This window comes from Musa acuminata, chromosome BXJ2-11, assembly GCF_036884655.1.
Source record: "Musa acuminata AAA Group cultivar baxijiao chromosome BXJ2-11, Cavendish_Baxijiao_AAA, whole genome shotgun sequence".
In the NCBI taxonomy this organism is placed as follows: Eukaryota; Viridiplantae; Streptophyta; class Magnoliopsida; order Zingiberales; family Musaceae; genus Musa; species Musa acuminata.
The window spans coordinates 4610932-4637561 of record NC_088348.1 but is presented as its reverse complement, the minus strand read 5'-3'; the positions used below and the strand labels follow the sequence as shown (position 1 = coordinate 4637561).

At 36.6% G+C, this 26630-nt stretch overlaps 3 protein-coding genes, 1 long non-coding RNA gene and 1 other non-coding gene across 13 annotated transcripts; 3 read left to right on the top strand and 2 right to left on the bottom strand.

Annotated features, from left to right (window-relative positions):
- Positions 1–1148: 1148 nt before the first annotated feature.
- LOC135582005 (hexokinase-3-like) lies at positions 1149–10008 on the top strand. 4 transcript variants are annotated; one of them, XM_065133371.1, is made up of 9 exons: positions 1151–1556; positions 2489–2639; positions 2717–2893; positions 4123–4197; positions 7655–7810; positions 7896–7994; positions 8088–8215; positions 9399–9480; positions 9570–10008. In XM_065133371.1, exons 1-9 carry the CDS (start codon positions 1285–1287, stop codon positions 9921–9923), a joined length of 1494 nt encoding a protein of 497 aa, XP_064989443.1. In that variant the 5' UTR covers positions 1151–1284; the 3' UTR covers positions 9924–10008. The 4 variants fall into 4 exon arrangements, with proteins under 4 accessions (XP_064989445.1, XP_064989446.1, XP_064989443.1 ...); XM_065133373.1 differs by lacking the exon at positions 2717–2893 and having other exon boundaries at positions 1149–1556; XM_065133372.1 differs by lacking the exon at positions 4123–4197.
- A 2453-nt stretch (positions 10009–12461) lies between these two features.
- On the bottom strand, positions 12462–14103 carry LOC103970508 (protein JINGUBANG). The gene has a single exon (XM_009384302.3). The coding sequence runs from the start codon at positions 13893–13895 to the stop codon at positions 12684–12686; it is 1212 nt and encodes a 403-aa protein (XP_009382577.2). The 5' UTR covers positions 13896–14103; the 3' UTR covers positions 12462–12683.
- Positions 14104–17115: 3012 nt separating this feature from the next.
- Positions 17116–19911, bottom strand: LOC135627801 (protein EARLY RESPONSIVE TO DEHYDRATION 15-like). Of its 2 annotated transcripts, none has more exons than XM_065134122.1 (3): positions 19776–19911; positions 17605–18008; positions 17116–17491 (listed from the first exon to the last, which is right to left on the bottom strand). In XM_065134122.1, the coding sequence occupies exons 2-3, from the start codon at positions 17978–17980 to the stop codon at positions 17331–17333; spliced, it is 537 nt and encodes a 178-aa protein (XP_064990194.1). In that variant the 5' UTR covers positions 17981–18008; positions 19776–19911; the 3' UTR covers positions 17116–17330. The 2 variants fall into 2 exon arrangements, with proteins under 2 accessions (XP_064990194.1, XP_064990195.1); XM_065134123.1 differs by lacking the exon at positions 19776–19911 and adding an exon at positions 19506–19624.
- Positions 19912–22600: 2689 nt separating this feature from the next.
- On the top strand, positions 22601–26498 carry LOC135627461 (uncharacterized). 5 transcript variants are annotated; one of them, XR_010492618.1, is made up of 3 exons: positions 22679–23469; positions 24930–25143; positions 26172–26498. It is a non-coding gene; the product is annotated as an uncharacterized LOC135627461 (long non-coding RNA). The 5 variants fall into 5 exon arrangements; XR_010492620.1 differs by lacking the exon at positions 26172–26498 and adding an exon at positions 25543–26165; XR_010492621.1 differs by lacking the exon at positions 24930–25143 and having other exon boundaries at positions 22601–23469.
- LOC135628048 (U6 spliceosomal RNA) lies at positions 22708–22810 on the top strand. Its single transcript, XR_010492774.1, has one exon. It is a non-coding gene; the product is annotated as a U6 spliceosomal RNA (small nuclear RNA).
- Positions 26499–26630: the final 132 nt, after the last annotated feature.

Sequence of the window (26630 nt, the reverse complement as noted above, 5' to 3'; positions counted from 1 at the left end):
TTGGTTATCCAACAAATGAAATTAAAGAATTAATTTTCTATCCAAATGCTACTCCGTCTATGGGTAGCTGTTTCCTTCACCTTGCTTAGATATGATGTTAGTTCTGATACCAAATATCATGACCCGAGTTTGATGGACTAATTAGCTTATCAACTTCGTTTGATTCAGACAATTGATCAAAATACTTAAGCTGAAGTTGATAGTAATATACTCATCAGACTCTTATAAGTTAATCTTAATCTTGTCCATTTCCGATATAGAACTAATCAGGAGTGTTATAGAATCTATAGAATGAGTTACTCGCTTGTCGTTCCCCCCTCATCATCTATGAATCAATATTTGCAATCAATGTTATATCAACTTAAAACAAGTTCATGTTGCGTTATGGTTATTGTTGTCCGTAAATAAAAGCAATAATTATCATTATTTCTATAAGAAAAAGCTTTTGAGGGACCTAAAATTATTTCTTATATATATATATATATATATATATATTATAGTAGTCATAATTAATATTACCAGCTGTTGTTTTTGTTTTTGTTTGTTGTTTTGGGGGGGCGTCGGGAACGAACAGATAGGATCGTACGGCTCTGAGCGGGGTTTAGCTGGAACTAGCGGAGGACAGCTGTCTCGTACGGCAGCATCAAATAAATCAACCAGCCGAAACCCGACGTTCCTTTCCGGTGGACCCCGTCGCTGCTCCACGTGTTTCTTGTACGTCGACGCGGGTGACACCGTGGGGACGACAGCGGGGAGTGGGGGAAGGGTGCGGCTCATATCAGAATACGCAGCTCCCGTCGCCGTTCCTCCGCGTTTGTTGTTTTATTCCGGCACTGTGAACGAGCCGCAGCGTCGTTTTCCCTTTCTACCCTCGCGTTGCTCGCTCCACCCCGCAAGCTTAGGGCAGTGAAAAGGGGGTAATGGAGGTCAAAACAACCGTCCACATCAGGCATTTCGCGAGGAAAGTAGGGGCAGATCCGTCATTTAATTGACTGGGAAAAGGAACGGGCACGGAGCCCGCACGCTAACTTTAAAATTTACACTTCAGTGCCCTTCAAACAAACAAATAAATAAATAAAAAGAAAAACACACTCGTAACTAAATAAAACCTCTCTCTCTCTCTCTCTCTCTCTGCGTTCCTCTCTATCCCTCTCTTTAGCGGTCGCCTTTTCTGTTCCATTTCTCTTCTCACTTGGGCCGGCGAAAGCCGGACTCCACCGCCGGTGGTGGCCGTGCCGGTCGGTGGGGGGAGTGAGTGGCCAGTTGGGAGCCGGAGATATCGGGATGGGAAGGGTGGGGTTGGGAGTGGCGGTGGGGTGCGCGGTGGTGACGTGCGCGATCGCGGCGGCGCTGGTGGGGCGGAGGGCGCGGAGCTGGTGGCGGTGGGCGCGGGTGGTTGGGGTGGTGGGGCAGTTCGAGGAGGACTGTGCCACCCCGGTCTGGAAGCTGCGCCAGGTGGTGGACGCCATGGTCGTCGAGATGCACGCTGGGCTCGCCTCCGATGGCGGGAGTAAGCTCAAGATGCTGCTCACTTTCGTCGATACACTCCCGGACGGGTAATCGACTCCCGCTCCTCTACTTGATGTCCATCCGTCGTTTTTACTTTGTCCGTTTAGGTTTCTGCTTGGGTTTCTTCTTTCTCTCGTGTGGATAAAGATCTTGGAGTGTTTTGGGTGTTCTTGTTTCTGCCCGGATTCCTATATCGATGCGACTCTTATCTTTTCTCCGTGATTTAGATATGAGCTTTAATTCTTGCATTGGTAAAATGTCCTCGCGTGGTTCTTAGTTATTGGTGTTATACTTGAACACAGTTAGTCTTTTGTCCGTGGAAAGAAGGTTGTTGTAATATTATTTTCGTTGCTTTTATAGCCTTTTCGTTTTCTTTTTTAGGTCGTCGTTAGATTTATTTCTAAATGTATTTGCCTTTTAATATCTTTATTATTGATGAGTTTGGATTGGATTTTAAATTGCATATTGCTTGGTGTGTGTTCTTTTAATATAGTAGATCTTCAAATATATGCATTGAATACTAAATGCTAGTAGGGAATCGAAAGAACAGTGTTTGTCGGCTTTGAGTCTGTCCACTTAGTATGTCATTCTTGATTTAACTTGAGCAAATGCAAAAAAGTGACCAGTCGAATTATTATTGTAAACCTGACAAAAATGAAATTCAAAACAAAAATATTATCATTGATCTACGTAAGAAATGCTATTACTTAATTATACTCTTGAAGTTTGGAGTTTTAAGTATTTACAACACATTAGAGTAGATAAACAGAATAATTAGTTAGTTCATCATTGAGTCAACAACAGAAGTTGGATCTTCAAAGTCGAACAAATACTAATACTTCAATGTAGATACCAAAATATAGAACTAGTTTAATTGTCTTTTATAAAAGGAATTATTTTTCATCCTTCACAAGAAGACTTCTTTCAATGCTCATAATAAATGATTGTTTGTTACTAATGAGGACCTCTGGCTAAGCAGGAATGAAGATGGCGTATACTATGCTCTTGATCTACGAGGTACTAGTTGTAGAGTCTTGAAGGTTCAACTTGGTGGTAGTGGGTCTAAGATCATAAACCACAAAGTTGAACAGCAACGGATTCCAGAGGAATTGGTGTCCAGTACAAGTGAGGTAATTGTAACTCTTGTTTTTGGAACTTCCCCTTATTTTGGTTCTGTGATAGGTAATGTAATTATCTTTGTACACAGGAACTTTTTGATTTTATTGCCTTGACACTAAAAGAATTTATTGAAAGAGAAGAAAATGGTCAAGTGCCAGGTTCAAAGAAGGAACTTGGTTTTACATTTTCTTTCCCTATCAGACAATTGTCTGTTTCTTCGGGTGTTCTTATCAAATGGACGAATGGATTTACAAGTGAAGATGTTGTAAGTTGAGTTCTCATTAAGAGCATATGTTCATATTCCTGATAACTGTACTGGTTTAATTTAAGGGCCACAAAATGAACTGTTGTCCAGGCTTCTTATTCAAACATCTTCTATCATGCTTCTATCTGATCATATAGTACCTTTCTATATCTATACTTGAACAATCTGTTAATCAACAGAATTCACAATGATCTATCTGCTTAATATTTTATTGGGTGTCAAGGCATATATGTTGTGCAGTTCCTTGAGGACAATAGATTTGTTCCCTACACTAATGAACCTTTGAGTAGCTATGGTTATAGTGAACTCAAACACTGAAAATACATTTGATGGAATGTTTATTTTGCAAGATAGCAATAATTTAAGTGAGGCAATCCCTGTGGCTACTAAAAAAAATTAAACTTTTGATACTAGAATGTATTTTGCTTCAACTATCTTGCACTAGCATTGGTGTCGTCAACACAATGCATATTTTACCACTATGATTTATGATTTAATCCATCAAATTATAGGGTTTCATGTATAAATAATCTTGGTCATCAGAATGCTAGAAGCCTAGAATTGCTGTGCTTCCTTTTGCTGATTAAACAAAACCCAGCAGGAAGTCTTTAAAGTTTGAGGCACTGTTTTTAAACAATTTTCTATTGATCTATTTGGATGTTTTTTGGTGGATATACTTGTCAGATTGTATTTGGTTCTTTAAAATAAACTCTAATGCACATGCGTGTGTGTGAAATTATCAACTGATGACATTAATGAAAATCTGCATTAATTAACTTTGAGTTGCTTCTGAATTAGAGAGATTTTATTAGAAGAACAGTTTATTGTTTTAAGCCAGTTGTACATGACATTAGCTAATTTTTAACCATTTTTAAGTAATTATGAATGTGGATGAGATTTGAAATTTCTCTTCATCTGACCTAATATTTATTATGAAGTTTGATTTGGTACTCCAAATGAATCTGGTTTAGTTTTCTTAAATGATATGTTGATGGATTATAATTCATGTTCTTGACATGGAGTAGCTTCTAGGTAGCTTATTTTGTAGTTTACTTTGTCTTGGTGGGCTGAATTAAAGTTGTGCTGCATGAGAATTTACTTTGCCACACCTACTCCATTTATTAATTTAAGAAAGGTTACATGATGAATTTTTTTTTAATATTGGCCTTCTTTTTATCAAAGTATTATAAGCTTATTTAGAAATACCTGAATCCACTTTTGCAATTTAGGTTGGAAAAGACGTTTCACAGTGTTTAGAGGAAGCCATGTCGAAGAATGGATTGCATATGCAGGTGGCAGCTTTGGTATGATTTTAGATCCTCCGGTTTTCCAGCAAATATTGAGCAAATGTAGGAAAAACTAGAGATGGGTTTACAGCCTATTTAAAAGAACACATATAAGAATAGAAGCAAAGCATTGTGAGGGGAGCAATGACCTCATTCCACTTTTTATTCAACTACTTCAGTATAGGTATTGAATGCCCCCCAACCCCACTCTCCACCCAAAAAGAAGTGAAATAAAACAAAAGATAAAACACAATCACATTGACCTATCTTTTGGATAAATTTTCTTGAAGGAACGTGTTCAGAAAGAAAATTGTTGGCCATAATTATCTATTGATGGTCAACTTGAACCCATGTATTAAATCTCTGGTGAGATTATGTGCTCATGGATACTTTAGATTCTTAATGCTTGATGTTATAGGTTTGACAATGTTTAAAAGGAAATGATCTTTTTGGCTCTTAGTGTTCTTTTGTTGTGTATCTGTGGAGAAGTTGGGCTAATGATAATTATATCGGTAATTTTTATCAGACATTTTAAAGATATATTTAATCATTTGAATTCTGAGGACACTACTGAATCTAGGTTTTCTTCTAGTACTTTGAGGCTTTGCTATGGGGATTTGAAATCTCAAGACTCCATAAGATACAACTAGGGATCCAAAGTCGAAGTTGGAATTTCTCCATGTTCCATGTAAGGATAAATATTTTTGTTTAGCTAGGGAAATTTTGGGCACATGATATATGGGTGATGATTTATAATTTTATAATATGGAATTCTGTGGATACCCCTTGATCTGAATCCTAGGATTTAGAGGGTGTGGTTTACAGGATCTGATTTGGAAGGTAGATTTTTTAGCGTGATTGACTCAAATCCTTTTGATCTTATAGAGAATTAGATTTTGACACTTAAGACTTTTAGCTAATTTTAAAGGTTTTCAAATGTGGTAGTTAGAAGAGGTGAAATAATTAATGTTAGTGGTACGAGGAGAGGTAAAGGAAAATCTAAAAACACTATAATAGAAAATATAAATAAAAATTTAAGTACTCTGAACTTAATTAAATATGACTTTTTACATATCTCAATGGTGACAAAAAAATCATGTAGCTAACCCTAAATAATAGGGACTTACGGTTTTGTTATTATTGTTGTAATAGATTTTTGGCTGATTTAGAGGGTAGGATTTGGATTAGCTATTTTGGTGATAGAATTTCAAAGATGAAAATTCTTGAGCGGAGATTTCAAAGATAAAGCCCATGAGATCTCTGTAATAATGGAGCTTAAGGGACTGATTTGGCCAAACATCCAAAACGTTACTCTAAATTTGAGCAATCTGTTTCGAAAAGATTTAGAACTTCCTATTTTGAAAATCACGGCCTTCAAAGTTACAGATTCTTTAATTGACTGTGATGCTAAAATCGTTATAGCTACTAGTATCAAGGATTCAAGTTCCATCTGCACGAGTAACAGTCAGTCATCGAAGTAGTTTATGCTGTGGCCTTTTAGTAACAAGTCCATCATTTTACCAGAACTAGGAAGCAAGACAGCAAAGAAATATAAAAGACACTCTCCATAAAACCAATCTCAACAAAAGAAAAAGGAAGGAAAAACGAGCACACACTCGTCTATGCTTCTTTGGCATCCTCTCTTCCCACCTTTCATTTTCTAGTATAGCAGGATGCAGAGGGATGTGGGCATAATACCTATAGTTGCCTTATTACAATTATCAAGAACTGAGGGCTTGAGGATTTCGCCCAAAAGTAAAATTTAAATCCTCAGGAGAAATGTCCTGATATTTTTAATCTTAATTAGGATCACTGTACCTATAGCTGATCCCATAAATGCTTTAATCTTATAGATCTAAATTAATTTAAGATGAAAAAAATCTATACTGGACATTCTACTTTCAAATCCTTCAGAAAATTAAAGGCAAAAATTCTGAACAATTTAAACTATTAAGAAGTTCAGAACTTTCAACTCTTCTGCCACCTATTTTTTCAGAACCAATTGAAAACATAATTTGCTAGTTTGTAAAACCATAAATTGTCACCTAATACAGTAAGCAGCTTAAGTAAATTATTCATTACACACTGCAACCTAGCAAAATAAGCACAGCCAGGTGGCAAACCCTGTACTTGTATCCAGACACAAAACATGGCATACTCTTGGAAATTGTGACCAAGAATTTGGAGGAGTTGGTGGAGTGATTGAACAACTGGCATTTATAAGAATCTATTATGTAACTTACAAGTAATTATTGGTTTCAAAGAACATGATGTTGGGTGAGAAGAATTGTCACATTCCTTGATTGTGGTAAAAAAGACAATAATTGGCCATCTAGTGCCATAGTTTTGACTCGTTAGGTTCATTGCTAATTTTCCATATGTTTAGTTTTTACTTGGTCATGGTTGCATAAATGCTTCCTCATCGTATTTGTTCCATAAACATTTCTGATTCACCAAATGTAATCCAATTTTTATCTTGTTGTAGTATTACCTTAATTCTAGTGTTCTTTTGAAACCTTTTCTATTGTGGCTGGAATAGATCTCAGTTACTGTGGTATAGAGATATGAACCTTAAATTTCTTCTTGGCTTACAAGTTCTTGGATATGCAATATTTGCCTTATTGCCTATGACTTTGAAAAGGGATCTGTTGCTGTGGTGATACTGCCTTTACTGTGAAAATTAAGATAAACTATTTAAGGTTCAGAAGATGAAATAAATACATTGATAACTGATTATTCCATAGGAATTTCTAGTTCGTCAATCGTAAGGTTAGATTTTTATGACAAGCTCAGGTACTTACGGCATATTTGTCAGCTTTTTTGCCATAAGTACTCGTTCTGGACACTCTTTGTGATCCTTTTCGGAAAAGAAGCTTCTTACCAATTATGTTCTGTGAAATCTCAGTAGGAAAGCAGCTTATAATTTACATTTTTGTTACAAAGATGTCAATTTATTGTTATGGTCACTAATAGCAGATTCTAACACATCCTTCTCTTCTCTTCCATGGTTTGTAATAGATATAGTTATGACATTTTCCACACAACTTCAATTTATGGCAATTTGATGGCTTTTATTGGCTCCCAGAAAAAATCTCTAATGGCTTGTAGTCTTGACCTAAAGATGAGAGAAATCAACTCCAGAGATAATATATGCAACTATACACAAACCAAGATAGATAAATTTGATAATTGTCAGATAAGTAAAATGTGGAGAATCATGATTTTTCTTAAAACAAAAGTGTGCTAAGTGCATTTGAAACCATGGAAATTTGGATAACTGCTTAGATTAGATAGACAATGGAAACTATTTTATGGTTGTTTCCAGAATCTTATGGAAAATAAGAACATATTCTTTGCAGCCATCCTTTTTCTCCTGTTATTGACTGCTCTGCTCATTTTCATGCACATCAAAGATAGTGGTGCGTGTGTGCTGCCTAAGTTAAATAGTGGGATTTATGTTCTGCCATCTATGCAGGTGAATGACTCAGTAGGCACGTTAGCTGTCGGACATTATGATGATGCAGACACTGTTGCTGCAGTGATAATTGGATATGGCACCAATGCATGCTATGTTGAGCGATCTGATGCAATTATTAAGTATCAAGGACTTCTTACTGACTCTGGATTCATGGTATCTTTAGTTATTATTATTATTTCCCATCACATGACCTTCTAGTAGTTTGCTCACATGCTCATTTATGTTGATGTTATACTAGATTGTCAATATGGAGTGGGGAAATTTCTGGTCTTCACATCTACCTAGGACCTGTTATGATATCGCTTTAGATGACGAAAGTCCAAATCGAAATGATCAAGTAATTTTATTGAAATGTCATTCATTTCTGTTTACTTATAGTTGCAATTTCTTCAATCGAGAAGCTATTTGACATGCTTTCCCTTGCTTTTAGGGGTATGAAAAAATGATTTCAGGGATGTATTTGGGTGAAATCGTTAGAAGGGTTCTTCATAGGATTGCAGAGGTGTCAGATATTTTTGGAGATTCTGCTCATCATCTCTCTGTACCATTTATTTTGAGGTAAGGTGTTGGTCTTAGAGCATCCATTCTTGCAGATATCCTTGTTTATAGTAGCAACTTCACTTGGTTGTTCCTCTTTTGCATTATTGGATGAAACAAAAGACGATAAGGTCTTGAGAAAATCACATTTGATATCTTGCTTATTCCTGATACTACCAAGGCAAGATGCCTTCAATTACATTGAAGCCAAAAAATTTATGAAAAATTAAAAGAAATTGTACTTCTAATAAAGTAAGTTTCTTTTCTTTTGTTTAATCCATTTCAACATAATTGTGATATTCTCTGGGTATGGTGCTGTCATTATATCGAAAAAAAAAATAGAGGTAATATGTGCAACTTCCTCTGTTATTTGATTAGCTGCAAGTATTTGTATGTATGTAATAATGGAAACTTTTTTTTTTGCTCATTTTGGTGCTTTGTTAAAACAGCATTTGGCTGTTTGTTTGGTTTCTTTTAAAGAATAATTTTAACATTGATCATAGCTTGAACGCTTTCGATAACCTTTACTTTGCATTAACCAAGACTTGTATGGTCACTCTATGAATTGTTACAGTTAGTCATCCTTTTGTGGTGACTTCATGTTGACCAGTAATGTGCTTCCTCTGTTTCTGGTTCTTGTTTCATCACTTCATATATAGCCTTCTTAATGTCATTTCCAACTTAATGTACAAAACTGGTAAATTTTATGGTGCTTCTGTAGAATTTTTGTACTATTGGTCCTTTTCACACACTTCTTCTGGAACATCTGTAACACACAATTATGGACAAAGTCATTTTGATGATGAGTCCTTGTTCTTGATAACCTGCAGTTAGGTTCACAGAATGAATTTGGGAGGGCAGTTATCATCAGTAAACATCAGACATTATTCTTCCCTGAATAAATGATGCCTTTATTAATTGTGATAACTAGTGTTACTGCTACTCAGGAGTTGGGACCTACTGTGCCTTGCTGATATCTCTTATTTGGAACAACAATCATAATTTTCAAGTCTGTATCTCAATCATTGAATTTGAAACTTGGTAAATAAAATGTATGTAATCCATGTTTGCTTTCTCCTCTCAGATTTCCTCATAGCATACGTTAAATATGCTACGGACATCTAATTTGTTTCTTTAAACCGTGTCATAAAATAACAAAAAGTTGACGATATTGAGGTCATAACTTCCCATCTCTATAATTCAGGACACCTTTGATGGCTACCATGCATGAAGATGATTCTCCTGACTTGAGAGAAGTTGGAAGGATACTCGAAGAGAGTTTGCAGGTACATGCATCATTGGTTCCTCTAGTTAGCATTCTCAATCATAGCTCTCTCTGTTGAAATCATTAACAGTGTCTGCTGGATCTTGTCAGACGACCGGTCTATCTTTGAAAGCAAAAATGATTGTCGTGAGAGTTTGCGACGTGGTTACCAGAAGAGCTGCTCGGTTAGCTGCAGCGGGGATAATTGGCATATTAAAGAAAATAGGACGAGATGGGAGTGGCGGTGTGGCGAGTGGAAGAACCAAAGGCAAACCAAGGAGAACGGTCGTGGCAATCGAGAGAGGGCTTTATACTAATTATTCCATGTTTAGAGTATATATGAATGAAGCCATCACAGACATACTGGGGCAGGAGATTGCCCAAAACGTTGTTCTTAGGGTTTCAGAAGATGGAGCAGGAATTGGAGCTGCTCTCCTCGCTGCAGCATATTCATCAAAACGATAAAATTTCCAATTCAAATGCATTTTTTCTGTGCAGATGTAAGAAATTGTTTCAAAATATAATATAAAAAAGGTGGTATTTTGCAGAATATCCTTGAGAATAATAGCCTTTGATGGCGTGGAAATATCTTTATTGCTAAGCTCAAGAAATTTCTTTATTTCTTTTTTTTTTTTTTCTTATCGGACGGCTTGAAAAAAATGTGTATGGTTTTAATGATGTGACAGGTAATAGAGATTTTAAGTTTACTAAATTTGATTTTTATTTTGAGATTTTTGGATTTCATAAGGTTTTGATCGGAAGGTTTTGAGAAAAAAATATTCTCTATGGTTTTAAAAGATTATTCTTATGAGTAGAAGAAAGAGTTTTAGTTAGTTTTTAATGTAGAAGAATATAAAATATCATTGAATTATTTTTTCAAGTAATAATAGATGAAAATATTATTTCATGGATTTCTTGATGTAAAACAGGAAAAGAAACTTAATTGATCTTAGAAAATAATTATGAAATATGTTATATTCTCTTACACACAAAAAAAAAAATATGATGCAAAGCCATTTGAAAACAAAGTTATTTTATCAAATAAAAAGAATAGACATGATAAGGTATGATAGATTATTTTTACCTCCTTGTGCAAAAGAATTCATAAAATCAGAAAAACATGATTCCTGACATACAAATCATCATTATTCAAGATTCAAAAAGTTATAAAACATGGTGAATTATATACAATGAAGAAACGAAGAAGTTAAGCATTCGTGCATATGATGGATTATGTTGATGGCATTGGTTTTGTATTTAAAAATTGATTCAAGAGATTTTATAATGTTAGCTCAAGACAAATAAAAAATTTATAATTTATCAATACAGACATGACAAATCAAGCTGATGGATAATAGATAATGACAAAAAGATTACATGAAGATTCAAGACTTTTCAATGATAATAATAGTAGTTAGAAAAACATATCATTAACATCTCTGCCAGGATGATATAATCCTAATATGTATATGACGAATCATCCATAGCATGATTTTTTCAGACTCGTTACATGTATATGGATCAGGAAGAGCTTCTTGATCTCTTTGATGTCTAAATTAATATCGATGTCCACCTCGTCTTGAGGAGAAGTAATATCTCATAAAGATTCTGTAAAGAAACAGTTTATAATTGACCCAAGTTACCCCTTGGACTTTGAAAAATATTTATATAAATATTTTATTAGGGAGACAAATTATAACTAACCTAAGCTACCCCTAAACTTTTAAGAATATTCCTATGAATATTTCGTAGGGAAGGCAGCTCAATAATTGACTAAAGCCGTCTCTCAAACTCCCATCAACATGGGCATAAGGGTGTAAGGTTGTCTAAGGTTTTTTTTTTTTTCTCCCATGGGCTTTATGTGACATTGATGCAATGAGTGGTGGCTAGTTGATTGTATATTCAATATTATTTATCCCCTCCGAAAATATGCTTTAGGATTTTTGGGTTCAAAGCACATTGTTGGATTTTTTTTTTTTTTTTTACGTGGGAGTGTTCAAGATTTTCTCCAGTAAATCGGGTTTTTCCAAACTAGGTGCCTTGGGGATATCAGGCCTTGGGTCTCTATTGTGATGGATTTTACTTAACATGGGTCATATTTTTCTTGCCTCATGCACCTTGGGTGTCATCTGGCCTAATCTTCATAGCATGTTATGCAGGTCAGTTTTTTTCAAAATTATGCATCTTAGGTGTACTTCACCTTGCACTTTCATCATAATAGGTTTTCCATGGCATTAGACTTTTCTTGACTCATTACACATGAATTGAAATACAAGAGGAAACACTTAAACAGATCGTAGCATCATGTGATTGTTCTGTTCCATTGTCTACATTTTTAAGGATGTATAGAGAATTTTGCAACAAGACATCTACGGTAGAGTTCGATTTCGACTGATGGCAAAAGAAAGTATTGTATTATATCAGTCCAATTATATATTATCTTTTATACTTGATCCTATTATATTCTTATAGTTTTAAAATAAAATAAATAATTTTATTTGTTCTAACATCTTTAACGAAAACATAATATTTGACATCACGTGTTGGACTGATACAAAAATAATAATAGGTAAAAGGATAATTTCAATATATTTTTAATTTTTAATATGTTGAAATTATCTTTTTTACTGATGAAGGTACTAGAAACGAAAGAAATATTAAAATTATATTTTTATCCATTATTTTCATATTATTATCATATGTTATATTTTTTGTCTAACGATATTAGGATAAATGAGATTATTTATTTTATTTTTAAAATTATAAAAATTTATTGTAAACTTTTAAAGTAGTACTCCCATTCTAATAGGATCCAAGTAACCAATTGAAGTTGAGTTCCTACTAACAGTCAAGCATTCTTTTACTAGAAATACACCTATATGTTTTGCTAGAGTAGATGAACGAAGAACAACAAGAACAAGTTTATGAATACTGGGCATCCAATTTCAAATGGAGAAGAGGCCTTCGCACACTGATTTCAGAACTCAAAAAAACCTTCAGGAAAAGTAACCCCTATGCAATAAATTATTTGGATGCTTGACAAGTTTAATGCATCTACTGATGCAGTGTGCAGTATTCACAAATCGTGCTCAAAATTTCATCCTCTCATTTGATCCTACCAAGAACAGAGGTGGACACTCAGCAGCAGTATTCACAATCATGCTCCTTCTTCTTGCACCTGTAATCTCCAGACCGAAACACCAAGCTTCTGTACATGAGATGCTGCTAGCTCAGCTTGTCCAATGCTTCTTCTGCTCCACCATTATTGCCTTCCACTTTCTTCACTTCACCCTGCTCTCTTGACACCCACCACACCCTCAAGCTTCTGTCGAGCCCTCCACTGTAGAGCATAAACCCCTCCCCCACACTGTGAGCTGAAGCCTGCAAGCACTTCACTGGCGCCTCATGGCCTCCGATGATCCCCACCCTGCAAAGCCCACCCCCACCTCTCCTCCTCCACACCCCGATGCTCTTATCAGCCGATCCACTACAGAGGAACTCCCCCGCCGCGCACAAGCACAGCACGCTCATCTCATGAGCCCTCACGTCGCACACCAGCTTCCAGTTTCCACCCCCCTCTCCCCCCTGCCACCCCATGATTCGCCCGTCCGAGCCTCCGCCGTAGGCGAGCCTGCCGTCCTCGCAAACGACCACCACCGAGTTCCATGACACGTCCTTGTGACCCTCCAACACGCCCTTCAGGCGATGTGAGCTCTTCTCCTTCGCCCAAATCTTGATCTTCCCGTCCGCGGACGCCGAGTAGAGCGCACCCCTGTGCGCGACTAGCCCATTGATGGCGTCGTCGTGCGCCCTTATCGACTCCAAGCACTTGAGGTCCGACACCCTCCACACCTTCAGCGTCTTGTCCCAGGAACCCGAATAGACGAAGCCACCATCGACCGCGAGGCAGGAGATGCTGTCGGCGTGCTCGATCCACAGACGCCGGTGGTTGCGCCGGGTCTGCACGTAGTTGCCCTGATTCAGGAACCGGCCCAGGTAGTCCTTGGTGGTGGGCAAGGTGGCCGTAAGCCGGAAGATGTTCTCGGAACCGCGCGACACCTTCCACACCCTGATCCTGCCGTCCTGGTGGCCGGAGAAGATGCGGCTGCCGACGGTGACGAGGGCCTTGACGGAGCCGGAGCCGTGGCCGAACCTCGCGAATATTCGGAGGTCGGGCTGCTGCCACACGATGATGTCTTTGCCGTGGGAGGCGCTGAGGACGAACTCGCCGCAGACGGCCAGGCAGGAGACGGAGCCGACGTGGCCGGAGAGGACGGCCAACGACTTGTGACGGCCGGCACCGGAGCCGGCGCAGGGAATGCAGTGATGAACTTGCGGTGGTGTTGGGTTTGGTATGTTTTGGGAGTCGCTGCTGCTGCGGTTCGACTTGGATTTCTCCAGCAGTGGGGTTAACATCGTGGGCTCTGAAGAGGCCATGGCGTGAGGCGTTGCAGGAGCAGCAGCAGCAACAAATCTGCTACAGAGCAAAAGAATGGAATCGGAAGAGGCAGAGGGAGAAGGGAGAGACGTTGGAGATGATAGGGAGGAGCGGGCGGCCGTGGGGCTGAAGAAGAACTCTTTGCGTTAAGAAAAAGGATTGGTCGGGTGGGTTTGCAACTTTTAAATTGGGGAACAAGGCGGTTCAACGGCTACTCTTCTTCTTCTTCTTCTTCTTCTCCTACTCCTCCTTCCTTTTTTTAATCCCCTTATTTTTTCATATATATATATACATATATATATATATATAGAAAAGAATTTCTCTTTTTGGATTTTTTCTATGAAATACCTATGTTTATATAATTTATTTTTAGGGATATATGTGTAATTTTATTAATGACGTTTATTTTTTTATTGACTCATGTTTTTATCTAATTTTGTACTTCCGAAAAGTGTAAAATAAGATATTCTTTAGATATTACAATAAAAATAATAATACTACAGGAAGAGTTCAAAATTTTGAAAATTAGTAACCTAACGTAAGCCTTTATCTTTTTCATTTATACTTGAGATTGGTATCGGTAGTATTATTCTTTAAGTAAAACTATGATGGTTAAAATAATAAGGGTTGTTATCAGTCTTATGTAATAAGTCTTAATAAAAATTATAAATAAAGCTTTAAGTATTTTAAACTTAACAAAATATATGATAAAATATTTACATAATCCATCACAAATAATTAAGACTTTCAACTTTGTTATTGTTGAAATGGTTGATTGATGATCGATAAAACTCTTCTTGTAAATCCAAAAATACCTGTTTTTTTTTTTTTTTCTGTGGAGGAGGCCAAAGAAGCTCTAATGCCACAAGAGTGTTTCCTCATTTATTCACCAGATATTCTTAATCTCAAAAGGACTCATAGGTTAGGCAGAGAGATATCCTACAACACTCCTGACTCATCTCAGCTTCAAGATATTTCTAATCTGGTGCTACACAAATTATGATTCATATTTCTAGTCTGGTGCTACACAAGTTATGGAATCAGGACATGAGAAAAGAACAACTTTGATGAGATTCCTATCAGAAAAATATATAAATAAATATAGTCTTAGAAGAGAGGTCTGATGGTGTTGTCAATCAATGGTAACATTAGGTGTCAATCATGATGATACATGAGATTCAAAATGTTTGAGAGAAGAGAAGAAAATTATATCCAATTCTGCCAAACTGAAAGGTGACTTTGTATTCAATTGAAGAAGCAAACTTTACAGACCTTTGACTTGGAGGACATGTCTTTAGCCATAATTTATTAATGGCAGGGCTTGCTTTTAGACCTTTCTTCACACTGCACCTGTTATATGAAAGTTCTTTCTCTGTCTTGGTGAACAGCTCAAGAAGTTCACAAGTCTGGAATAAGGAAGCCACCTGCATCTCTAAAGATTTAGGCAATTGACATGATGCTTTTATCTTGAAATGCTGTTGCTTTCTCAGTTCTAGTGTCTTCTTAAAGAAAAGGGCAATGAGGAACTTTGTCATCACAAACAGTGATACATTGTGCTGCTGACAAGTGAATGCATAAGACCATGACCCCTTTTTCTATATGATTATTGTTTGAGATGCATTAATGGGAAGCTGTTTTTGAGATTAATCATGCAAACCTACCTGTTGTTCACTAGGAAAAGACCTTCATAGAATGACATAATTCATTCGACACAGAACCATGGGATTGGTGATCAAGCCACTACTAGAAGACACAGGTGCTCCAGCAACTGATAATGACCAATTCCAAACTCTTCAGGACTTCCATAGCTTCTGAAAGAAAAAGAACATTCAATATGCTGCAGAAAACCGAGATTTCTTTGTATGATCTACAACAATGAGTAAGAGAAATAATGGAAGGAGAATGCTTGGACCAGAAGTTAGGTCTCTTGGTGTGTGACCTCTTTTGTTATTGACATCATGCATATTTCTATAAGATTACAGTTCTATTTTAATCTAAAGCATGCAATGATTGAGAAGCCCACTGCCATATTTCATTCTGAAATAAAAATTCTAAGTAATTACATATTGATAAAACCGGGGTTTAATTTGAATTAAGTCTTTTAAGAAAACATTAGTTGACATAGCCATGGATTTGAATTGGGAGATTGAGTTTGAACTATAGTTACACCCATTCAAAAAATTCTAACACTTTAAGACTTATATTCTCTCTCCTATTTTTCTTTTCTCGATTTATGTGCTATACATTCACAAAATATTACTTTCTTCCTCTCCTAATGTCCTCAACCTCTCCACTTTCTTCAATTATCCCCTCAATAGTGCTTTTCCTCTTCATTAGTTTTCTTCTTCTTTTTTTTAACTCTACATATTTTAGAGAGAGAGAGAGAGAGGCATGTTAGAAAAAAAGTAAATATTTGTATTGGAGAATCAATAATTCCAAAAGAGTAAGTTATTAGAAAAAAAAATCTAATTTATTTTAAATTTTATATAATATCAATATTTTCTGTGTAAAATTAATCTTTTCTTTTTATAGTCATTGCTCCCATAAAAGCACCACCTTCAATGGATATTAACGTGATGTTCAAGTCTTAATTCAATATAATCGAAGATATCAACTAACCTAACTACTAAAGATTTTGATAATATATATCTTGAACTCGAATTCCATTATAGTCACTTATATTTTATATATAAAAATATATATATAATATAATCGTGTAAGTAAATTCTAGATTAATTATTAAAATTGTAGTATGATTCATTTTGATTTCTTTAAATGAAAAGAGTCGTATTCAGTAGCCCTCATAATGTGTCCCAATAAACACAGGAAAACATGCAGACGGAGGAGGGCATGGCCTTGTCGACAAGACAACTCTCTTGTAGGAGCTCTTGTCCCACAGACTCCATAGATGATGCGTCCATGGTTCCCTCAGGAGATGGCCGTCTAAAGGTGTCGTGAACAGCTCCACAAGTCAAACATGCGGGGTTCCGAATTGCTGCTTAATTAACCCGATCATGATTCCAAACCACCGGTTTGGTTCCCGTTCAGGATTACTGTTTGATGACAAAAGTCCAAACTATTGGTTCCGGTTTAGAAATAGTTGATTTCGATTGAACCGAATCAATTTATTCTGACTTTACTTCCAAGTTTAATTTCTGAGAATCCTACGCTTGCAAAGCCTCACCTTAGTATGGACCTTTTCAATTAACATTTACGAGAGAAACTAACGCAACTCATAAACTGCACAACATTCTTTTACAATGCTTTAATTTTTCGGTTTTGAGAGACGGATTACTCAACATGAAGTCCAAACAACCTAAACGACGCTACGACTACAACTACAACAACAGCTACATGTGCATCTTAGTTATGTACAATGGAAGTACTCTGGACAAACTTTGACGCAAGCGCAAACCGAACAAGGCTCGCATCTCTCAGCGTGGCTGGTGAATGATGCGCCGCGGACTGTACTTTGGACTAACGCATTGCAGAGGCTTCTCGCGATACTTTGCTGGAACAGACAATGGCTTAACACCATTCTTCGGAGAATTCAAGCTCAGATCCTTGATTGCTGCCTTTGCATCGCTATAGTGCTCTGTCTCATATAACCAATCAGAGAGGAAAATAATTAGATTCACTACCACAAAGGCTTCAATTGACAAAGCAAATGTAAATTGCATATGGTTGCAATTTTGGTGTATACATAACCTTCCATCAAACTGCAATACAGTTGAATAGCATGCTCTATCTTCTCTCGCTCTGTCGCACCAGAAATCATCTCTTTCCCAGGTTCATGGTAAGCTGCCCCATCGGACTCTGCCTCCAGCAAAGAGAATTCAGTGATTCCAAGATCGAAAGAGTCTGGCAAAGCGTCTGCCATGTCCTCCTCATCGTTGCCAAATGTTTCTTGCTCCTGATACTGATGGAACCAGTGCTCACGAAACCATGGGGTTGTCTTCACCAACTCCCACCATTCAGGTGAGAAATCTTCAACCTGCTGATAAGACATTGGAATGAAAAGTGCCGCATTTGGGTTCAATGATGACCTTCCCACTGCTCCAGATGATACTGCCATAGTACTCATCCTTATCCAACAAGCTTGCTTTTAATTTCTGACAGAAAAACACAAAGAAATGTAACTCAGAGTGCTCCAGATGAGATGATTCACACAGGTCAGAAACACTAAAGACATTATGCAAGTTAAATTCATGCACATTCTACAAATTGCAAAGAACTTCCAGTCATTCTGCAGACTTTAGTTGTGGACTGTGGTTTATGGAATTAACGTTATATTCATAAATTTAAATGCTCCAGAATTCTAGCTTTACGAAAGCCCCTGTACTCTTCTTATAATCTACTTTATCAAATTGTTCTCATCTATAACAAGATTCAAGCTGTAACATCACTTCAAGCTAGCCCTTCTCCTCCTTTGACATGCTATCACAAGTCATTGTACTTTTTACCAACAAAGAAAAGGGTACTAATAAGCAACATTTGGCAGTTCATGATCTGCAAACTAGTTTAATCTGCACTATGAAAGGCCGAATCTCCTGAAGTTGTTAATATTTCCCGACCCCAAAGATGAATTTCTTTATAAGAAATTGTTCAAGGAAAAATGCACAATAACAGTACCTAGTGCAGGACTTTACAATGTGAACAAAAACTAGTGCTTTATTGTTCTTAGAATTTGATGTTCAGTTATTTGACGCTGAGTTAAATAATCCATGAGAACGCAATTATAGAAGACATAATAGCATGGGAAGTCACATGCATGTGATGAAGTTAAATGAACTAAACAAAGAAGTTATGTAAAAGTAACAGAAACCTTTTCTCATCAAAATACAGACAATTAATGGTACTAATACGATGTATCAAATGCCCAGCATAGATATCGAATGGATGTTAGATATAAAAGATGTTAGAATAGACTTTTCTTAGATCTTGGAGAATGGATGATGGGAATTTTGACAGACTAAGACTATAACATAGGTGGAGTCTCAACATCTGACACTTGATTCTACATATCATGTCCAGCAAGAGAAAATAAAAAAGAGTAGCCAGTAAGAGGAAAAATCAAATGTTGGTATGCAGTGAATGAACTAGATAAGCATGAACACTAATCCATTTGACTGGATATAATCAAATGATTCAAAACTAATAAATAACTTTTTTTTTTATGATCACATACTTTAATCAAATGCTTCTACTACATCCAAAGGAAGAATCTAAATCTAAGCACTTTATGCAGAAAAAGGATGTTTCTGCTAAATTAAGATGAAAAAAAAAGAAAATCTTTTATATCAAAGACTACTGCCTCTAAAAAACATCTAAGTACAGCTCCCAGTTCCCAGAGTGCAGAACCCAAGTTCTTTCAATGAGTAAGAACCTATATGTTCAAGATCGACAAGAATCACAATCTTCCAAACATGTTCTCCTCAAGAGCGAACAATCTATAGCATCAGATCTGACAACAAGTTCTTAAACAGAACAGGTACTCCGACAATATCAAAGGAAAACGAGGAATTCAAACACCTGTCTTCCGTTAACCGAAGCATATTTATGAAAGAAAAAGCTACCATATATAGTAGATCTAGCACTAAAGTACCAACCACAAAGATCTGAAGGAAAAACCACAAGCTCTGAACGATAGATCACACCAACACGCTTAAATTAGCAGATCTGTACTCGAAAGACGTCATGGTACCAGATCAGGACCCAGATCAAATGATTTTGATCCCCAAATCTCTAAATTAGTTAAAGAATGTTCAGATCGTCCAAGTCTACGCAGAGTCAAACCCATCAGAAATTTAACCTTATCGGATAAGATTTACAGAAAACCGACATCGGTCCCAACCAATCAACAAAGCATAAACAATTACCTATCGCCTATGGGGATATTTTGCCGAGCGAGGGTGAGAGATTGGGCGAGAGGGTTTGGGTCTTATATAACGAGCGAAGGAGGTATGGTTTACAAACCGGGCCATCAGTTCGGTGGCCCGAGGCTGTGGCTCGGGACATAAAGCCAAATCCGAACCTATCTTTCGGTCCGAACCAGATGGCTCCACGTACCGGCGGCTGTCGTCTGAAGAAAGACGGATTCCATACCGTAAACAACATAATAGCCCATGTTGTAATTTGGCTACATTCGTTATAATTAAAAGGACATTAATTAGGACGAATCGATAGAAAAAAAAATTAGTTTTGAAAAATTCTTAAATAGCATTTCACTTTTTAAAATTTTTTATAAAATATTTTTTATATTATTTTATCTTTATCATGTCTTCCCTTCACTATATTTTTATCCATGAACATTAACTCTCATCGAACTTACTTGGGAGAGTATTATCTCTCATTATCCTTAGTCACGGTACAAACAATCAACTAAGACACAAGTAAAGGAGATTGTAGTTGCGAGATGAATTCGATGAGATAAAAAGGAGGGGAGTTAAAATAACGACGAGCTAGTGATCGCTTGTGCTAATGAGAACAAAGAAAGCGAGGCATGTGGGGTTGGATCTGACGACATCTAGGTTCGAAAAGGATAATGATATTGAGCGAAGACGATGGTCGATAAGGATAATATTATTATTTAAAAATAATATTCTATAATTTTTTTTAAAAGTTGATGTATTAACTGATAATTTTAAAAAAATAAGTTTTGTTTAGTGAATTCGCTCAGTTATTTATGTATTATGTATTGTTTTATTAACCAGGGACTACAGGAGTCACCAAGGAAATATAATTCCCTAAGAACTACATGCATATATCAATTATATGGACAGATAAATGGAAATATTGAAATCTAGAGTGGCTTCGTCTACTACTTGTACAAATCCTTGGAGGATTTGTACAGGTGGCGAGATCCTGGGAGTCACTTCATTGTCGGTGGATGTTTGGTCGGAACCTCTCGTCTCCACAAATGTAACTTAATTGAAACTTTTACTTTAGAGCAGCGGAGCGGATTCCTTTTGAACATTGTTTATTGTGATGAGTTCACAGTAAAGACAATGTATGTGTATATAAATGCTGATGCAACTGTATAAATGTAAGGCAAACGATTTTGATTATTACACATATATCTAATATTAGTTTGATACATGCTGTTGATGTGTTAATCACTAGTTTTCTTTTCGATTTTGCTGATCAATATTTTTTTCTCAATTATCTTTGGCTAGCTTTACTTGCTCTTTTGTGTCTAACATCATCTGTTTCAGCATTTGGTCTTTTTTTTTTTTTTTTTTTCGGTCTTTACAGCATAGTTTGAACAAAATACAACCCTGCAGCAATGGAGAGGTACCCTTTGAATTAGTAAGATATGTGCTGTTTTGCCTACTCATATGTCTACATAATTGAAGTATCTTGATTGTCTTTTAAGAAGTGATTTTACATAGTATTCACATAATCATGACCCAAAGAGAGCAAATATTTATGTTCATTTGAGATTTATTTTCTTCCTTCCTCTGTTGACCTATTTCCATTTCTCAACTATGATATTGTAGTTGAAGTGCTTCACCACATTATTTGAGAACTGTCTTAGGATTTTCTACTGTAGAAGTAGATGATGTGGAGCTCGAACTTTAGGTGGTGCCTAATCATAAACTAGGATTTTCTGAAGCTGTTGTCTGGCCTATGATTCAACATAAAAAATATGTAGTATGTATTTTGGTACCACAAATATTTTGTAATTCTATTGAGTGCTGTGGGAGATACTTGGGCCACAACAGTCCATGATTGAATTTTGCAACTCGCATTATTTTCTTATTTAACAACAGCACCGGTGCTTTTTATTATGAATACACGGTTTTTAATCTATTTGTTGCATTGGGCTATGTCAAGAAAAATTGACTTCCTTTCTTTACGACTATAACTAGATTGTTCAGGAGACAATTTTTGACTAGCCAATTGATCATGCTAAATTATCTTATTATCGGATATGCTTTTTTGTGTTTACTAGTATTGCTTTAGTGCATGAACCAGTTAATCATCTATTCTTGACTTTGTTTTATTCTATAGGACAATCAATTATTTTATTCTCTCTAATTTTTTTTTACGAGCTTTAAGAATAAAATTGGCACATTCTTTTGGTATCTTGACTGTTTTTTTCTTTTTCTTATACTAACTTTATGCTAGCTAATTAATTATCTTGCCATTCTTGGGCTCTTTCCGGCGCTGGTCTACTAGTTTATGGAATCTAGTCCCAGTAACTTTGCTGGAACCAGTTTACTAGCTGCAAAAATGATATGTTTTGCTTCACTAAATAAGATTTAAACATGGGTGCAGACCTCTTTACCTGCCTAAGTATTAAGGTTTCTCTTTGCCTGCCTAAATATTAAAGATTCAAGTCAACGGAGGATAATCTATATTTTTGCAAGCCAATGCCAATATATGACTATGCTGTTTCTTTCTGGAGAATGCTCAGACATACTTTTCCTGGAAACTTGGGAGGCGGGTCGGAGCAGTGAAGCTGGTAGATGATTCGAGAATATAACAAGTGTGCTGCATTTGAACCGACGAATAATTAATTGCATTTGGGTTCTCGGAAGAAGAAACAAGATAGAGAGAGCACTATCGGTTTTGATAAAGAGTTTATTAGCAGCATAATGGCGTTGTTATTATTAGCTGCTGAAGAAGGAGTTAGTTATTAGCAAGACTTGGCTGGGGTGGGTTGGGTGGTGCAGAAAGCTTGGGGGGTCGGTGGGTGAAATATAATTATTTTCAATTTAAATATAGTTATTAGCAAGGTTTAGTCCCACATCGTAATTAATTTCAATGTAACATCCCTTTATCAATCCGTCGATCGGCGACACTGTTGTCTCTTCGGAGACATCCGATAAAATTGGAACGATACAGAGAAGATTAGCATGGCCCCTGCGAAAGGATGACACGCACAAATCGAGAAATGGTCCAAATTTTTTTTCCGATTCGCGTTCTCTTGTTCTCCATTTGATTTCCTATCCTTTTGCTCTTCTCTGATTTGATTTCCCAGCCTCCCCTCTTCTGATTCGGTTTTTGTTTTTGGTTTCTTTCTTATTGGCTGGTTCTTTATGATTTAGGGTTTTGTGCTCCGTTTTTTCCCATTCGTGTCCTATTCCGACTCGCTTTCATTTTTTGTTTCTTATTGGCTGTTAATCTGGTTCTTTAGGATTTAGGGTTCTGTGCTCCTTTTTCTCCCATTTGTGTTCTTATTTTGGTTTGTTTTCCATTTCTTTTTCTTTTTTTCTGCTGAATTTTTTTCTCGCTCTCAGTACTGTTTTGTCTCCTTTGTGGTTTTTAATCAAGTTCTCGTTTCTATTTCTCTCTCTCGATTTGTTTTGATTCTTCTCCGGTTCTGGAAACCAGAGGACATGGATGGATGGACTTCTGAGTTCGCTTCGCTTTAGATCACAGCACCATTCTTTACTCGCATAATGAGCAACGTTATCAGTTACGGCGCCGGCTGAATTGTTTTTTATGTTATCGACGGATACTCTACTCTTCTTCTTGACTTGTTCGACTTGCGCACTCCCATGAATACTTGCTTCTGGTCGAAGACGGCGTTATGTGTTGATGGTATTCGGACCTCTGATTAACATTGTAAGATTTGGTTCCTTCGCTTTCCTTTTACTTCAAAGTTATACAGACATGATTCGTTTTTGCGTCTAACCATGTCTGGATTGGCCATCTCCTTCCAAACATATATGATTGTGTCGTCTTTACAAGCAAAGAAAAAAAAAAAATGTATATGTTGTCGAGACTGCCGAGCATAACATGATATATGCATAAACGACAAGTTCTGGATGATTTTATCTTTAGAAAACCTTTAATGATCTTGCATGGATATTTTCTTTCTTGTAAAGTAGAAACCCATTTTTTTGAAGACTTAGATGAATCATACACCTTAAGGTTTCCTTTCTGTAGCAGACAAGTATTGAATGACTGGCATCATAATTATGTGTGTTTGTATATATGATGAAGACCTGAATTAGTTGCTTCTGACTTGGCACTGGCTACACAAATAACTGTAAAAATGTCTAGTGTTCCTTTATTTTCATTTACTAATGTATTTTTTTTTTTTTTTTCGATTTGAAGTATCACCGATATCTTAACATGTGAAATTCTTGTGTATGGCCCGACTCCCATTTCTAACAACACCATATCTCTGTCCTCACCAATATTGGCTCTGCTGTTGCCTATTAGAGAGGTAGCAGGTTCAGCACCAAGAAATGGTTTCCATCTGTGTGCCATTGACAACCTAGAAACTTCAACTCATAGGATGAAGATGAAGCATGACACGAGTGCCATGCCCTTAACGATCCATCATGAACTGAAAGGACGTGATAGCTTTTAACGATCTGATGGTCTTGATACATGTGAATTAGTTGCTCACAGCATTGTATGTCAACGGAAGAAAGTTGAAGAGCGAAAAGAAGGCGGTTTGATCTATTCCATTGTCCAATGATTTCAAAATCAAGGAAGGTGCTTAGATAAATCTTGCTGCATGCAACCAGTGTAGGTGTTGCGCTATCTTCTGCCACCACAATGTCAGGACAGGCCAGTAAACAGAGCACTAGGTCGGCACAAGCTTCTAGTGGTCGGTCATCTCTGTTCCCTCGGTGTCTTGGCACTAGGACATGCCAATGACACTCTGGGCTATATAACACACTATGCTGCTCAGATTCAGCAACTTTATACATAAGGTATCACAGCATCATTAGCACACTTTGCTGGATTGTTACTTGATAATCGTAAGAAGTAGGATCTTTTTTCATCATCATGTTATTTTTGCAGTTCAGTCCATGGATTGCTTCATGACTACATCCATTTTAACCATGATCTTTCACTGTATTTAGCTTATGCCAATCCTGACTATCACATATCAGAGTACGTACGATGTCAACTCTATCAAGAACTTCTGTTCCCTTAGCAAAATCTAGATTTCATTCGTGGAGTCCCAGCTATCTTCCTGTGACTAGAGTTTTGGTTACCTTTTCGTATGTTGCCATTTAAATCTCCTTTCTCATCTTGATTGCAAGAGTTGATGTTGTTGTATCCAGGGTCTATGATTTGATCACATAGCCAGAAGAGCCTCTCATCTTATACGTATGAAATGCCAGCACACTTGTACCGACCATGCAGTGTCGTGCATGTCGAAGAGCACTAATTGCATCATTTGATGCTGAAATTACACTCAATATTGGTTGCGAAACATACGAGGCAAAACTCTGTGCTACAGCATATCGACTGTTATTACTGTCAAGTGATTGGCAGGTATTCTTATTTTTCCAAAAGAAATTATTGTGTTTCATATTTTGAATCTTCTAAATAAATTTACGAGGTTTATCCATAGTATAACAATTAATTTTGTCTTTCGAACATAAATTAAGTTTCCTATTTTGAAGTCTCAAAATAAATTAATCCGATTCTTCCATCGTATAACAATTAATTTGCTTTTGTGCAACAAATGCATTGGGTAGCCTAATTATTAATTTTTATGATATGGAAGAATCTGATTAGTTTGTTTATCTGCATTTATCGTGTCCTTTGTGTGATACTAAAATGACTCTGTTGATCGTCTTTTCTTTATCTGTGAATTTTCAAAATGATGTTGGTAGTATGAAAGAACAAGTCTGATCCCAAAAACTCTTGACTATGTTCATTGTTTAACAGGTATTACTCATTTCTAGTACTTGTTGCCACAATTTTATGTTGGCTTAGTGTGAAACTCTTCAAGCAGGCCTGAGTTGTCTCCATCAGTTATAATGATTACCAACTCTCTGTCAAGATCAAGCAAACATTGTTTTGTGAAATCAAAGGACCAACCATTTGAAATTTTTTCGGGGGATAAAGTCTATTTATGTTATTTATGATTGGATTATGGTTTGAGGATTTGTTATCCCTTAGGTATTATTTGTTTTGGCCCATTGATAGTACCATTTTGTCACAAATGTCCTAGACTCTATAATATCGCGTCTTCTCCTTGTCTAATGCAACGAGGAGAAGAAAATGAGGCGACATAGTTGAGGCAGCATATGTCTCCTTTTGTACTGTAATTCGATAGGTTACGAAATTACGAACCTTAATTTGAACAATCTCAAACTCTGCAGCAACTGAGTTGCACTCCTTGAAATTTTCAACCTAAGTTTTCAAATGTATAGTATTGCCTGTTTGTGTTTCCACATAATTGGTATCAAAAAAGTTTATATACAAATATTTTCTTTACATAATCATGTCCCACAAAGCACAGATATTTATATGGTACTTATCTCATCTGTATGCTTCTTGTGCTGATTCTCCAGTAGTGCTTTGGTGAACCAACCTATAGTGAAGATGCAAGAGAGTAGCAATTTCTTCTCCTGGCTATAAACTACAGTGAGGGTGTGGTAATGTCTTTGAACTATATCCTTTGCTTTGATGACAATGAGGGTAGTTGATAGCTTCTTTTTCCTTGGAGGAATGAAGAAATCCTCTAAGAGAAAAAGAAGCGAGAAGAAAGTCAAAGAGAAGATCACAGAGAGAGAGAGAGAGAGAGAGAGAGAGAGAGAGAGAGAGAGAGACTGGGATTTTAGAATAAAAGTTTTGTTGATATTAATATTTCAATCCTATATTGGAAAGGCTTAAGAATACTCTTTGGTGTTTGTATGTCAGATCATATCATTCTTATAGATCCATTTTGGAGTCCTAATTGGAAATAAAAGTTGGTCGATCAGTGTCTCTGACAAGAAGCAGAGTCTACCTGAGGTGTGTGATGTAAGATT